This window comes from Rhinatrema bivittatum, chromosome 16 (assembly GCF_901001135.1).
Source record: "Rhinatrema bivittatum chromosome 16, aRhiBiv1.1, whole genome shotgun sequence".
NCBI lineage: Eukaryota > Metazoa > Chordata > Amphibia > Gymnophiona > Rhinatrematidae > Rhinatrema > Rhinatrema bivittatum.
Window position 1 is genome coordinate 59,058,211 of NC_042630.1, and position 15,584 is coordinate 59,073,794.

At 42.2% G+C, this 15,584-nt stretch overlaps 1 protein-coding gene across 1 annotated transcript in view; it reads left to right on the plus strand.

Moving 5' to 3' along the window:
• LOC115077729 (vomeronasal type-2 receptor 26-like) overlaps nucleotides 1–14,584 on the plus strand; it is a 187,645-nt gene extending 173,061 nt beyond the window's left edge. The window contains exons 6-7 of the mRNA XM_029580016.1: nucleotides 10,406–10,529; nucleotides 12,627–14,584. Coding sequence (XP_029435876.1) covers nucleotides 10,406–10,529; nucleotides 12,627–13,522 — 1,020 coding nt within the window. The 3' untranslated portion in view covers nucleotides 13,523–14,584. The remainder of the gene's footprint in view (nucleotides 1–10,405; nucleotides 10,530–12,626) is intronic.
• The last annotated feature ends 1,000 nt before the right edge of the window (nucleotides 14,585–15,584 follow it).

The following is a 15,584-nucleotide window of genomic DNA, read 5'->3' on the forward strand; positions in this document are numbered from 1 at the left end:
GAAAATCAAAGTAGCACTCCCCTTTCTTCTGACTGCTTCTAGTTTTATACCCTTAAAACCTTTTGATTTTTTTGATCCAGGGTAACTGTTTCTTTTCTATCTATACATCTATCTTTTAGCCTTTGAAGAACTTCATTTCCAGAGACCTTGACTGAGGTTCAATCAATTTTTCATATCACAATATTAAAAATTAGGAGTTATTCTTACCCTGTTTAAAGCTTGGCCCATATTCGATCTTTAATTTGATGCCAAACTAACAATCTTTTAGTCTTTATTTAGCTTTCTTTGTAGTTTTGAGAGAAAATCTTTTTCACTCCCTTCTTTCCCAAGAGTCACGCTTGACTGACTGACCATCTGTTTTTAGGATGCTCAAAGTCATAAAATGCAGACTGGTGTTTTGCTTAAAGATATGCATAAGGTGGTAAACAAGTTTCTCAAGGTCTGAGAAGGGGGCAGTGTGCTGGAGTTTTTTCAGCACAGGCCTTGACTAAAGTCATGGCTTATAAAAGTAAAGGCTTATGGGTATTAAATGCTAACATGTCTCTTTATAGCTAATTGATTACTGACTTCACTAAATATAAGTAATTATCAATAAAGCACAAAATATTAAAATATTTTCTGACATTACTGCACCCATTGACTCCAGCTTGGGGAAAAGGCAGGTCTCCTTTACAGCACATTGACTCCAGCTTGGGGAAAAGACAGGTCTCCTTTACAGCACATTGACTCCAGCTTGGGGAAAAGGCAGGTCTACTTTACTGCACACACTGACTCCAGCTTGGGGACAAGGTAGATCTCCTTTACTGCACACGTTGACTCCAGCTTGTGGAAAAGGCAGGTCTCCTTTCCTGCACACATTGACTCCAGCTTGTGGACAAGGCAGATCTCCTTTACTGCACACACTGATTCCAGCTTGTGGAAAAGGCAGGTCTCCTTTACTGCACACATTGACTCCAGATTGTGGAAAAGGCAGGTCTACTTTACTGCACACACTGACACACTGGGATAGGGCACTGTGTGCAGGAAGATCACAACACCCCTGGTGTCAGGGTTAGGGCACTGTGTGCAGGAAGATCACAACACTCCTGGTATTAATAGGGATAGGGCACTGTGTGCAGGAAGATCACAACACTCCTGGTATTAATAGGGATAGGGCACTGTGTGCAAGAAGATCACAACACCCCTGGTATTAGGGTTAGGGCACTGTGTGCAGGAAGATCACAACACTCCTGGTATTAATAGGGATAGGGCACTGTGTACATGAAGATCACAACACCCCAGGTGCCAGGGTTAGGGCACTGTGTGCAGGAACATCACAACACGCCTGGTATCAGGGTTAGGGCACGAGTTCTAGTCCCATTGACTGATCACATTACTTTTTTTGTCAAGCTACCAACTGTTTCCATTTCCCATCCCCCATATACTGTCAGTGGGAACCTTGGTAACATGAATAAATAAGAGGGCAGCCAATAGGAATACATACTCATTCCTAAACTGACCTTAACTGACCTGAAAAGTGTCAAATTGTATCATTTTCTGTTAGTGCGCACTAACGGGAGTTAGTGCGCACTAACCGAGAGTTAGTGCGCACTAACTAGTGTGCACTAACGGGAGTTAGTGCGCACTAACCGGGAGTTAGTGTGCACTAATCGGAAAAAAAAATTTTTAACGATAAAAAATCGTTAAAAATCGTTTTTTCCGATTAGTGCGCACTAACTCCCGTTAGTGCGCACTAACAGAAAATGATACAATTTGACACTTTTCAGGTCAGTTAAGGTCAGTTTAGGAATGAGTATGTATTCCTATTGGCTGCCCTCTTATTTATTCATGTTACCAAGGTTCCCACTGACAGTATATGGGGGATGGGAAATGGAAACAGTTGGTAGCTTGACAAAAAAAGTAATGTGATCAGTCAATGGGACTAGAACTCGTGCCCTAACCCTGATACCAGGTGTGTTGTGATGTTCCTGCACACAGTGCAGGAACATCACAACACGCCTGGTATCAGGCGTGTTGTGATATTCCACAACTACTTTACAACTACTTCCACAACTAAAAAATCATGCCAAACACGATTTTCTTCTCCTGCCAGACGATTTTGATCGTTAAGACGATAGGGCACACGATTCACATCCCTAATATATACTATATTGTTACTGTTGAAGTTTTGTGAAAAAATATATATTATTGTTTAAGATACATGAATTTTTCTGACGGGATATATAGATAAATATACTATATTGTCACTGTTAAAATGTTGTGAAATAAGTATATATTATTGTTTGTAACTCTATAAATATTTAACAAGAGATATATATACATATTATCTTGTTACTATTTACGTTTTGTAAAAGAAATATATATTATTGTTTTGGAGCCTCTATAAATATTTGACAAGAGTGGTGCTTTTTGCTGTTTTATTTATCAATATATCTTGTCCATAATTGTACATGTTGAAAAACTATGGACTGATAAACTTGGGTTTCTTCGAATCTTGTGACATATAAATTTGCCACACCTGGGGCCAATGGGGAACCCATAGCGACATGTCCTTCAAACCCATCCTATTTTCAACCGATGTTACCCAGGTAGAGAGTCCATCAAGGTAGGTTGAGAAAACTTTGCACAAATCTCATTTTTGGGTGAGTTTCCTCACTCCGAAGGACATCAAATCTTCACAAGAGACCACTGTTCTGTTTGTACATCTCACTCTGAAAGTCAAAGTGGCCCCTAACCCCTACACTAATGTAGAGATAAAAATACCTATCTAGTATGAGGATATTATGGCTAGTCTCTCTCTCTCTCTCTCTCATCCAAAGTCCCTGATAGCTAGGCTGGTCTTCCAGGAGCTTCACACTAGCAAAAACATCACAACATTTTATTTATTTATTTATTTATTTAAAAAGTATTTATATACCGTTTTTTAAAAAAGAAATTTTATCAAAAACGGTTCACAGATTTAAAACCAAAAATAAAATAATCAAAATAAAATGGAATTTTTAAACTTTACATAAAAATTGGTAATAACTAGACAGAATACTAGTATATAAGGTTATTAAAAATATAAAAAGTTTGGAACCATGGGCTTATTGTTTTGGGGGAAAAGGGGAAAAAGGGGGGGAGGGGAATGGGAGGAGGAAGGGGAAGTGGGAGAGATAGAGCGTAAAAATTATATGAGATAAAGGGAAGAAGGGAGAAGGGTATGATAGTTGGAAACGTGTGAATGAGCAGGTATGTTGTAGTTATGTGTAGTATAAATGGGATTGTAATGGGTGTAACTATGTTTAAGAGGGTAATTTCAGTATTGATGATTAAGTTTAATTAGAAGACGTGTTGAATGCAAGTTGGAAAAGATATGTTTTGAGAGATTTTTTGAAATGTGCAGGGTTGGATATTGAGCGAAGATGGTTTGGTAAAGTGTTCCTAAGTGTTGGACCGGCTATTGAAAAGGCTCTTTTTCTAGTGAGGTCTAATCTGGCTTGTTTAGGAGAAGGGATATCTAGTAAATTTTGGTTAAGTGATCTTAAGTGTCGCGTCGGTTTGTATATGCGCAGTATTGAACAAAGCCAGGTAGAAGTATGATTATGGTTATGAATTAAACTATGGATAATAGAGAGAATTTTGTATTTTATTCTGAACTTTATGGGTAACCAGTGTAGTGATTGTAGAATAGGGGTGATATGATGACGTAAAGATGTTCTGGTTAGTATCCGGGCTGCAGAGTTTTGGATCAGTTGAAGGGGGTATAGTGAAGAGTCTGACAATCCTAGGAAGAGAGCATTACAATAGTCTAAGCCAGAGAAGATTAAGGATTGAAGAATGGTTCTGTAATCTCGGTAAAATAGTAGAGGACGAAGATGTTTTAACAGACGTAGTTTGAAAAACGATTTTTTTGTAAGTGAGGATATGTGTTGTTTTAGAGAAAGATCTGAATTAATGTTTACACCTAGGCTTATAGCAGAGCGTGTTATGGGGATAGTAACATTATTGATTGTAAGATGTGATGGTGGACCTAATGAAGAATCAGAGATGGAAGTTAAGTATACGAGCTCAGTTTTTGCTGGATTCAGTTTTAATCGATTGTGGGAGAGCCAAGAGTTGATTGTAGATAAGTATAGAGAAACTAAAGAGAGAGTGTCTGACCAGGATGATTTATATGGGACAAAAAATTGGATGTCGTCTGCATAAATTTTGAACTGAAGATTAAGAGAGGATAGAATGTAGCATAAAGGAAGTAGATATATGTTGAACAGAATAGGAGAAAGAGATGAGCCCTGAGGAACGCCGGAATTAATGATATATGGGGAAGAGCAGTGCTGACTATAATTGACTTGTTGAGGTCGGTTGGAGAGGAAGGATGTAAACCAGTTCAAAACTGTACCTGTGATGCCTATGTTTTGAAGACCTGAAATGAGTATCTGATGATTAATGGTATCGAATGCTGCTGATATATCTAAGAAAACTATAATGTAGTCTGTATATGAGTCGAATGCACGGAAAAAAGTATCAAAAGAGGATAGAAGAAGTGTTTCTGTGGAATGACCTTTTCTAAATCCATGTTGATTAATATGAAGAATATTGTGCTCTGTAAGAAAATCGGTTAACTGATGGAGTACTACAGATTCTATTAGTTTGGCCAGGAAGTAAGAGATGCTATAGGTCTGTAATTGTTGAGATCAGATGTATCTTTTGCTTTAGCTTTTAAGATTGGTAGTATAGAGGTCTTTTTTAAAGTGTGGGGGAATTCACCTGATTCTAGAGATTGATTAACTAGAAGAGTAAGAAAAGAGCAAGCTTCAAGTTTGAGAGCTTTGAAAAAGGCTCCAGAGCATGGATTATAAGGGGAGTTGGAGGGTTTTTGTTTGTTTATAATGGCTAGAATAGAAGTGTCTTGGTAGGGGTGAATTCTGACCATGATTGACTGGGTACTTCATTTTTTTGAGTGGGATTTATTTATTTATTTATTTATTTATTTAAAAACTTTTTTATACCGGCATTCGTAGGACACATCATGTCGGTTTACAAATAACTGAGAGAGGAAAGGAAATTACAATGAACAGGGGAGGGGTTAACTGGGTGATATACAAAGAAGAGGAGAGGAGAATCAAACAGGCAGCGTTACAAAAAGAACCAATATACAAGGTTAGTTGGCATGTGCATTTGAGATATTTGGTATATGAAACTTATTTACAGTAGGACAGGGGCAGGTGCACATAAGAATGATTAAGGGGGGGGGGGGGGGGGGGGGGGGGGGGGGAGGTGGGGGTGGTGGGAACCGGGTACAAACGGTGATAGTTTCCAGGGCGAGGTTGATGGTGGTGAGGGGGAGAGGAGAGTCAAACAGGCAGCGTTACAAAAAGAACCAATATACAAGGTTATTTGGCATGTGCACTTGAGATATTGGTATATGAACTTATTTACAGTAGGACAGGGGCAGGTGCACGTGAGAATGATTAAAGGGGGGGGTAGTGGGGGGGGGGGGGGGGGGGGTGGTGGGAACCGGGTACAAACGGTGATAGTTTTAAGGGAGAAGTTGATAGTGGTGTGGGGGTATAGGCAATAGGATAAAGGAGAGGTGGAGTGAGGTAGGAGAAAGGGGAGTGGGAGAAAGGTAGTGGGTTAGGTTGGGATCGGGTGGTTCAGGATGACATTGGTTAGGATTGGGTGGTATTGGGGTATGCTTGTTTAAAGAGCCATGTCTTGATTCCTTTTTTGAAATGGCTCAGGGACGGTTCTAAGCGGAGTTTGACAGGTAGGGAGTTCCAGAGGGTAGGGCCCGCAATGGAGAAGGCTCTATCCCTGGTAGCGGTAAGGTGCCCAACTTTAAGTGAGGGGGTTTGGAGAGTGCCGGCAAGGGAGTTTCTAGTGGGGCGATTGGCTTGACGGAATTGTGGCATGTCTTCAAGCCAGGGTGAATTGTTGTTGTATAATGTGTTATGGAGGATGGTAAGTGTTTTATATTGGGAGCGGAAGGTGATGGGGAACCAATGGAGATCTTGGAGTATGGGAGTGATGTGGTCAGTTTTTCTGGTGTTTGTTAAGATTCTTGCCATGGCATTTTGTAGGATTTGAAGGGGTTTAGTGGTAGAGGAAGGGAGGCCTAAGAGAAGGGAGTTGCAGTAGTCGAGTTTGGTGAGTATGGTGGTTTGCATAACTGTGCGGAAGTCACAAGCGTGGAGAAGGGGCTTCAATTTTTTGAGGATTTGTAATTTGTAGAAGCCCCTTTTAGAAGTGATTTAATGTGGGTTTTGAAGCTGAGTTGATTGTCTAGGGTGACTCCTAAATCTCTGACGCTGGGCGGTAGTGTATGAGCTTGTGAGGCGTTGAGAGTCATTTGGTGGGGTGAGTTGAGTGGTTTGTGAGGATGAGGATTTCAGTTTTCGAGGTGTTAAGTGCTAGGTGGAGATTGGAGAGGAGAGAATTGATGGATGTCAGGCATGTTTCCCAGTATTGAAGGGTTTCGTTGATGGATTTTTGAATTGGAATAAGTATTTGTACGTCATCTGCGTACAAGAAGAATTTTAGTCCTAGTTTAGAGAGGAGGTGGCAGAGAGGGAGTAAGTATATATTGAAGAGGGTGGAGGATAGAGAAGAGCCTTGTGGAACCCCTTGTGTGAGGGGAATGTGTGCGGATTCAAAAGTATCAAGCTTTACTAGGTATTTACGGTGGTCAAGGTATGAGGGAGAACCAGGATAGGGCTGTGTTTGAGATGCCTATCTCCGCTAAACGTGATATTAGGATTTGATGATTCACGGTATCAAAGGCGGCTGAGATATCGAGAAGGGCAAGTATATATGATTGGCCGTGGTCCATGCCTTTAAGGATGGTGTCCGTTATTGCGAGTTAGGGAGTTTTTCGGTGCTACGGTCTTTACGAAAACCGTATTGAGTGGGGTGTAGAATATTGTTATCTTCTAGGAAATCGGTGAGTTGGGAGTTTACCACTTTTTCCATGATTTTGGATATGAAGGGGCAGATTGGAAATGGGCCTGTAATTTGCAGGGTCATTGTGATCCAGGGTGGGTTTCTTTAGTAGTGGTTTCACGATGGCGAGTTTAAGTGGGTCGGGGACTTTCCCGGAGGTGATGGAGCAGTTTATGATTTCTGCTATTGGTTTTGCAATGGCAGAGGGAATGGGGAGGAGAATTTTTGATGGTATGGTGTCTGAGATGTGGGTGGATGGTCGCATCTTTTTTAATATGGATTCAACTTCCTTCACGGAGGTAGTGTCGAGGGAGTCGAGGTTAGAGTTGTTGTCGATCGGTAGTGGGTCTGTGGGTGCGGGGTTGGGGGGTAGACGTGTAAGAATTTTGGAGATTTTACTTTGAAAGTAGTCGGCTAGTTTCTCGCATTTCTCTATGCTGTTTATTTCTTGGGGGGAGGGAATGGGGGATTTTGTGAGTTCTGCAGCGAGGCTAAATAGGGCGTTTGGATTGAATTTAAAGCTGTGGATTTTTGATGCGTAGAAGTCGTGTTTGGCGTGGATGGTTGCTTGTCGGTATGTATGCAATGTGTGTTTGTAGTCCATTTTGTGTGTGTGGGTGTTGGTTGTTTGCGCCAGGTACGTTCCTTGGTTCTAAGGTCTTGCTTTATTGGGATAAGGAAGGTTTGAGAATTCAGCAGAAATATTAAGTACTTTAGTTTCAAAATGTTTAGCGATTTTATTACAGAAGTTGGTATCGACATTTATGAAGTTTTCATTTTGGGAAGAGGTTAAGGTTTTTACTATATTGAATAGTGTATTTGGATTGCCATTGGCTTTGGCAATGATGTTGGCATAGTAGAGTTTTTTTGTTTGATTTATTTCTTTATTATAACGGCGTAGGGTACAGCGATAGTTGTTTTTTAGTTCTGTGGTTTTATTGTTACGCCATTTACGTTCTAGTTTCCTAAGGAGAGTTTTAAGGGTGTGCAGTGATTTTGTGTACCAGGGAGCGTCTATTTTCTTTTTATTTCTATTTTGTTTGATCTGCTTAAACGGAGCAATTGTATCGAGGGTGGTTGTAATTGTAGTATTCCAAGAGTGTATTGTATCATTTATGTTGGAAAGAACTCTGGTAGGTATGTTAGGGGCGATTGTCTCTACAAATGTGTCTGCGCTAATGAATTTCCTTCTATGTATTATTGATTGTTTCTTTGTTGTTGTATATGGATTTTTATTTAAATTTAGAGTAAAATGAATTCTGTAGTGATCAGACCAGGGAATGGGTACTACTGTGATGTTGTTCGGAGTTGGAAAATGTTGAAGTGGGTTGAAAAATACAAGGTCTAATGTTTGACCTTTGATATGCGTAGGGGTTTTGATGAGTTGATCCCAGCCGAGGCCAGACATGGCATCCAAAAAGGAACTAGTGATTATGGAAGGATTAGAGATATGTAGATTAAAGTCACCCAGCAGTATTGTTTTGTTTAGATCTATAGGAAGTGTAGAGATAGTTTCTAGAAAATTTGAGAGTTCAGAGTTGAGACAACCAGGGGGACAATAGATAATTCCTATGTTTAGTATTGTAGTGGCAATCAAAAGTATTTCAAACGAACCTGATGATATTATTTGTTTTTTTATTGGATTCAAGGAGGATTTGATGATTGCTAACAAACCTCCTCCTCGGCGGTTTATTCTGGGTTCAGATATGGTCGTATAACCTGTGGGAGTTAAATTGTTTACTATAGCTGTATCTGATGTGGTTAACCAAGATTCTGTAATAAGGAAAAAATTGGGCTTATTGATATGTAAGAGGTCTTTCAGAATGGGGACTTTTTTTCGAACAGATTGTGCGTTACAAAGAATAAAGGATAGAGTAAACATAGCTGCAGTACAGAACGTGGATCTTATAGCAGTTAGGGTTCGATTTATGTATTTCTTATGTCCAGACTGATATGACTTTGGTTGTGCTTGACATGGAGACATATTACCATATTTTCCCTGACCTAACATTGTGGGGATGTTCATTGCGACAACGGGTTACCGGTTACAGTAAAGGTTAAGCCAGAACCAGTGGGGAAACGAGGGGAAAAACGAAGGGGCAAAACAAAGGGGCATGCCCCTTTGTCATGCCCCTTCGTCGCGCGGCGCCCGGCGCGCGGCGCTTAGGAATTCGTGGCGTTTTATGCAGCCGTCGCCCTCCGATGATGTCAGCAGGGGGGCGTGACCAGGAAATCGGTCCGGCTGGCTTGCCGCGGGTACAGGGTGAAAAGTAGGTGCAAAGTCCAGGTTTTTCCAGCAGAATAAGGCTCTCAGGATGTTGCAGAGAGCAGTCGGAGGCCCAGGCTCGAAGCCCCTCCGAATTCGCCGCGTTTTATGCAGCCGTCGCCCTCCGATGATGTCAGCAGGGGGGCGTGACCAGGAAATCGGTCCGGCTGGCTTGCCGCGGGTACAGGGTGAAAGTAGGTGCAAAGTCCAGGTTTTTCCAGCAGAATAAGGCTCTCAGGATGTTGCAGAGAGCAGTCGGAGGCCCAGGCTCGAAGCCCCTCCGAATTCGCCGCGTTTTATGCAGCCGTCGCCCTCCGATGATGTCAGCAGGGGGGCGTGACCAGGAAATCGGTCCGGCTGGCTTGCCGCGGGTACAGGGTGCAAAGTAGGTGCAAAGTCCAGGTTTTTCCAGCAGAATAAGGCTCTCAGGATGTTGCAGAGAGCAGTCGGAGGCCCAGGCTCGAAGCCTCTCCGAATTCGCCGCGTTTTATGCAGCCGTCGCCCTCCGATGATGTCAGCAGGGGGGCGTGACCAGGAAATCGGTCCGGCTGGCTTGCCGCGGGTACAGGGTGCAAAGTAGGTGCAAAAGTGTTTGCAAACCCAGCCCACCTCTAACTCCTCCTATTGTTCAGATTTCCATTGCACCATGCATTATGGTGCTATCGCATGCATTAAGGTATTTTCGCGTACATTAAAGGTACTTAACGCATACAAAAATGCCATAATGCGATTTGATAAATGACCCAGTTTTAGGTTGCTATGGGAATAGGACTGTGTACAATGAGGGTCCTTTAAATGTATTACTATATTTACTATATATCTGGTAGTGACTTACCAAGGAATGATTAAACTCTTGATAAGGTGCGGGGAATTTATGTTAAAAGACTGATTAATTAATTGTTATTCATTTTTTTGTACGAAAGTGTCAACTGACTATAAATTAAAGGATGAGCCAGGGGAGAATGGTGGGAGGGTTCAGTAATACAAACACACAAACTTCTTTTTTTTTGCCTGCCTTTTTGACTACCTATTCAATACAGATACACAAACACACTGAATAATAGACCCCAATAATTTACTTCTCCCCAATATTTTTATGTTTTAAAAATTTCCCCAAGCAGCGCTTACAGATTCTTTTCAGCCACCAGCAAGGTGATCCTCTCCTCTCAGTGCTTCCACTAGATTACCTTTCTTTTGACTCATTTCACACCCCAGATTCCTCGTTCTGTGTGCAGTGAGAGCTGCCCTCCTGGATATAGGAAAGCCCCTCAGAAAGGAAAACCCCTCTGCTGCTATGACTGTGTTCCATGTCCTGAAGGAGAAATCACCAACATGATGGGTGAGTAAAATGAAGAATGGTAGGTGAGACAAGCCGTATGAATGATATGAAACTAGGGATGTGAATCGTTTTTTGACGATTTAAAACAATCGTCAGATATATTTTGAATCGTCAAAAATCGTTAGAGCCGCGATACAATAACAATTCGTCATTTATTGTCAAAAAATCATAAATCGGGGGAGGGGGAGGGCGGGAAAACCGGCACACCAAAACAACCCTAAAACCCACCCCGACCCTTTAAAACAAATCCCCCACCCTCACGAACCCCCCCAAAATGTTTTAAATTGCCTGGGGTCCAGTGGGGGGGTCCCGGCGTGATCTCCCGTGATCTCCTGCTCTCGGGCCTCGGCTGCGTTAATAGAAATGGTGCCGGTGGCCCTTTGCCCTTACCATATGACAGGGCAAAGGTAGCACCGGCGCCATTTTGGTTCCTGACACCCGACGTCACGAGTGCAGGAGATCGCTCCCGGACCCCTGCTGGACCCCCAGGGACTTTTGGCCAGCTTGGGGGGGCCTCCTGACCCCACAAGACTTGCCAAAAGTCCAGGGGGGTCCGGGAGCGACCTTCTGCACTTGCGCCGTATTGCCAATTTTCAAAATGACACCGGCGCTACCTTTGCCCTCACTATGTTGTATGGTCGTACGGTAGCGCACTATGTCGTATGGTTGTACGACATAGTGTGGGCAAAGGTAGTGCCGGCGCCATTTTGAATATTGGCAATACGTGGCGAGTGCAGAAGGTCGCTCCCGGACCCCTGCTGGACTTTTGGCAAGTCTTGTGGGGGTCAGGAGGCCCCCCCAAGCTGGCCAAAAGTCCCTGGGGGTCCAGCGGGAGTCCAGGAGCGATCTCCTGCACTCGTGATGTCGGGTGTCAGGAACCAAAATGGCATCGGCGCTACCTTTGCCCTGTCATATAGTAAGTGCAAAGGGCCACCAGCGCCATTTCTATTAACGCAGCCGTGGCCCGAGAGCGGGAGATCACGGGAGATCGTGCCGGGACCCCCCCCCCACTGGACCCCAGGTAATTTAAAATATTTTGGGGGGGTTCGGGAGGGTGGAGGATTTGTCGTATGACATAGTGAGGAGAAAGGTAGCGCCGGTGCCATTTTGAATATTGGCAATACGGCGCGAGTGCAGAAGGTCGCTCCCGGACCCCCGCTGGACTTTTGTGAAGTCTTGTGGGGGTCAGGAGGCCCCCTCAAGCTGGCTAAAAGTCCCTGTGGGTCCAGCGGGGGTCCAGGAGCGATCTCCTGCTCTCATGACGTCAGGTGTCAGGAACCAAAATGGCGCCGGTGCTACCTTTGCCCTGTCATATGGTAAGGGCAAAGGGCCACCGGCGCCATTTCTATTAACGCAGCCGTGACCCAAGATTGGGAGATCGCGGGAGATCGCACCGGGACCCCCCCACTGGACCCCAGGTAATTTAAAATATTTGGGGGGGGGGGGGTTCGGGAGGGTGGGGGATTTGTTTTAAAGGGTCGGGGTGGGTTTTAGGGTTGTTTTGGTGTGCCGGTTTTCCCGCCCTCCCCCGATTTATGATTTTTAATGATTTTTAACAAATAAAAAACATGACGATCAGATTTCCCTCCCCCCCAGCCAAAATTGATCGTTAAGACAATTGATCACATGATTCACATCCCTATATGAAACAGATGAAGGGGTGAATCTTAGACAGCTGTCAAGGTCAGTGGTATTCTTTTAATACATTGTTGTACAGTATATAATGGATTTACATCTAAGGGTTTACATCAGCTCTGGCTCATACAGAATTTCACAGCCCAAATGCTAGAAGGTTGCAAAAGACAATCATGCCGTCTCTATGTAAACTACACTGTCTACCAGTAGTCTGCCCACAAAATATAAAATCTTGACCTTCAAGACTCCAAATGGAAGAGGTCCATATTTCATAAAAGACTGGTTACCAGTTTCTTCTCCTTTAAGGTCCTCCCAAGATGCCTTCTTAAGTAAACCATTGATTAAAAAAAAAGCCCAAAAGTTCTGATATCCATTTATGGGCCTTTTTGGGTGCTGTTAGCTTCTGGAACTAATGACCCTAATCTATCAGTGACATTTTTTAAATTTTTGTTTTCTGGATAGATATGGAAAACTGTGAGCCCTGCCCAGAAGATCAGTGGTCAAATCAGAAGAGAAATCGATGCATCCCAAGAGCCATTGACTTCCTTTCCTATGAGGACCCTTTGGGTCTGGCTTTAGCGTCTGTTGCTATTTTCTTTTCTATGGTAACTGCTGGAGTGATGGGAATTTTTAAGAAACATAAAGATACAGCCCTAGTGAAAGCAAATAATCGTGATCTCAGCTTCATCCTACTCATCTCCCTAATGATGTCCTTCCTCTGCTCCTTGTCATTCATTGGTCGCCCTCTAAAGGTGACCTGTCTGCTACGACAACCTGCATTTGGAATTATATTTTCTGTTTCTATTTCTTCTATACTGGCTAAAACTCTCACAGTTGCTATGGTCTTCAATGCTACGAGACCTGGCAGCAGGTTTAAGAAATGGTTAAAGACCAGAATATCCCTCTATCTTGTTCTTCTGTGTTCAGTGGGTGAAGCCCTGATATGCACTGTGTGGCTCCTCATGTCTCCTCCATTCCCAGAGTTGGACACAAAATCTGAAACAGGGAAAATGATATTACAGTGTAATGAGGGATCTATAATTGCCTTCTACATTATGGTTGGATACATGGGATTTCTGGCATTGTTAAGTTTTGTTGTTGCGTTCCTAGTAAGGAAGTTACCTGACACATTCAATGAGGCCCAGTTTATCACCTTCAGCATGCTGGTGTTCTGCAGTGTTTGGGTCTCCTTTATCCCAGCGTACCTGAGCACCAAAGGCAAATACATGGTGGCTGTGGAGATATTTGCTATCCTGGCTTCCAGTTCTGGTCTTCTGGGTTGTATATTTATTCCCAAATGCTACATTATTTTGCTAAAGCCTAATATGAACACAAAAGAATTAGTAAGGAAATATTAAAAAAAATACATCTTCTAAATGAGAATTTTGCCAGAAGGGAATGCCAGCTCTGTTCATAATATTTTTCAGGCATTGGTTATATGAACGTACAAAACACTGAGAGGTAAACCCCAAATAAAATAATAATAATAATAATATTGTGTGATATTGAATTAATTTCACTATTCTTTTTTATTTGTTTTTGAAACTCAAAACAATTGAGTGAAAAGGTTTATAGCATGGGTAGCGAGACCTCTTGGCCCATCCACAGTCACCACTCCCTTGCAATTTCATAAGAAATCTCTGACAACATTTCTTGTGTAAATAAAGTCACAGGCTTTATTGTGTAAACATCTTACCTGAGCCATAACAATGAATATCAGTTCCACCCCTATATATATAGACTGGGTGTCCCACCACCACATCCCAGTGGGAACCACCAATGACCCACCTGGTGCTCAGAGTCCTTCTGGTGAGTCATCACCTTCAGTTGAGGCCTTCTCCATCCACCACCCAGCAGGAAATCTCCTCTGTAAAATAAGCACTGAGGAAATTAAAATGGTTTATTGCATCTTTCTGTCCAATTTAGCTTTAAGCTTATGCAAGTTAAAGATTAGAATAGGCCAAAGATATTTGATTGTGCAAGTACATACTAACAATCTTTAGATCATAATAAGAATAAAGGAAATGTGTCAGATGCTTAAGGTTGTATTGACATACTTTTTGGCTCCATGGATGAGATAAAGGATAAGAAGACTAGAAGTCAGAAATATGCATTATCCTTTCTTATCAGTAACAAAATGTGCTGTGCATATAGATAATTGCAGATAATTATAATTAAAACTTAGGACATCCTGACCTGTTGACTAATAGTGACCTAAGACTTAAGTTGTTGAAATAAAATGCAAAAGTGAGACTGTGATTAGTCAATCTGACATGTTTTGCCTACATCATGACTTTATATGCAGAAAGAATATATTAAGTTTGCTGTATGTAATGAATTTGGTAATGCCCACTGAGTGTCTGTCTGAAGTGTGACATTCTCCATGTGATTTTACATGTAAATTTGGTAGCATTGTACAACCATAAATGTGTCTACTTTTTGTAGAGCAAATTAGAGGGAAAAAATAAAAATCTCCACAATTATGGTGGAGGCACTTAAGATCAAGCTGCTATAATATGATTTGTGATCAACTTAAAAGTCATTTTAAATGCCCTATGTGCTCAAAAGCTAGGAAATATGTGTGTGTCTCGGGCGGTTCATACCATGTGGATTTAAAAAGCATGTGAGTATGTGCGTATCTCCTGGTAGACATAGAAATCAAATACATAACAAAAGGGGCAGGGAATGGGCATGGTATTGGCAGATAATAAGAACATAAGAACAAGCCATACTAGGTCAGACCAAGGGTCCATCAAGCCCAGCATCCTGTTTCCATCAGTGGCAAATCCAGCCATAAGAACCTGGCAAGTACCCAAAAACTAAGTCTATCCCATGTTATTGTTGCTAGTAATAGCAGTGGCTATTTTCTAAGCCAACTTAATTATTAGCAGGTATGGACTTCTCCAAGAACGTATCCAATTCTTTTTTAAACACAGCTACACTAATTGCACTAATCACATCCCATGGCAACAAATTCCAGAGTTTAATTGTGCATGGAATGAAAAAGAACTTTCTTCGATTAGTTTTAAATGTGCCACATGCTAACTTCATGGAGTGTCCCCTAGTCCTTCTATTATCCGAAAGAGTAAATAAAAAATTCATATTTACCAGTTCTAGACCACTCATGATTTTAAATGCCTCTATCATATCCCCCCTCAGCCGTCTCTTCTCCAAGCTGAACAGCCCTAACCTCTTCAGCCTTTCCTCATAGGGGAGCTGTTCCATCCCCTTTATCATTTTGGTCGCCCTTCTCTGTACCTTCTCCATCGCAACTATATCTTTTTTGAGATGCGGCGACCAGAATTGTACACAGTATTCAAGGTGCGGTCTCACCATGAAGTGATACAGAGACATTATGACATTTTCCGTTTTATTGCCATTCCCTTCCTAATAATTCCTAACATTCTGTTTGCTTTTTTG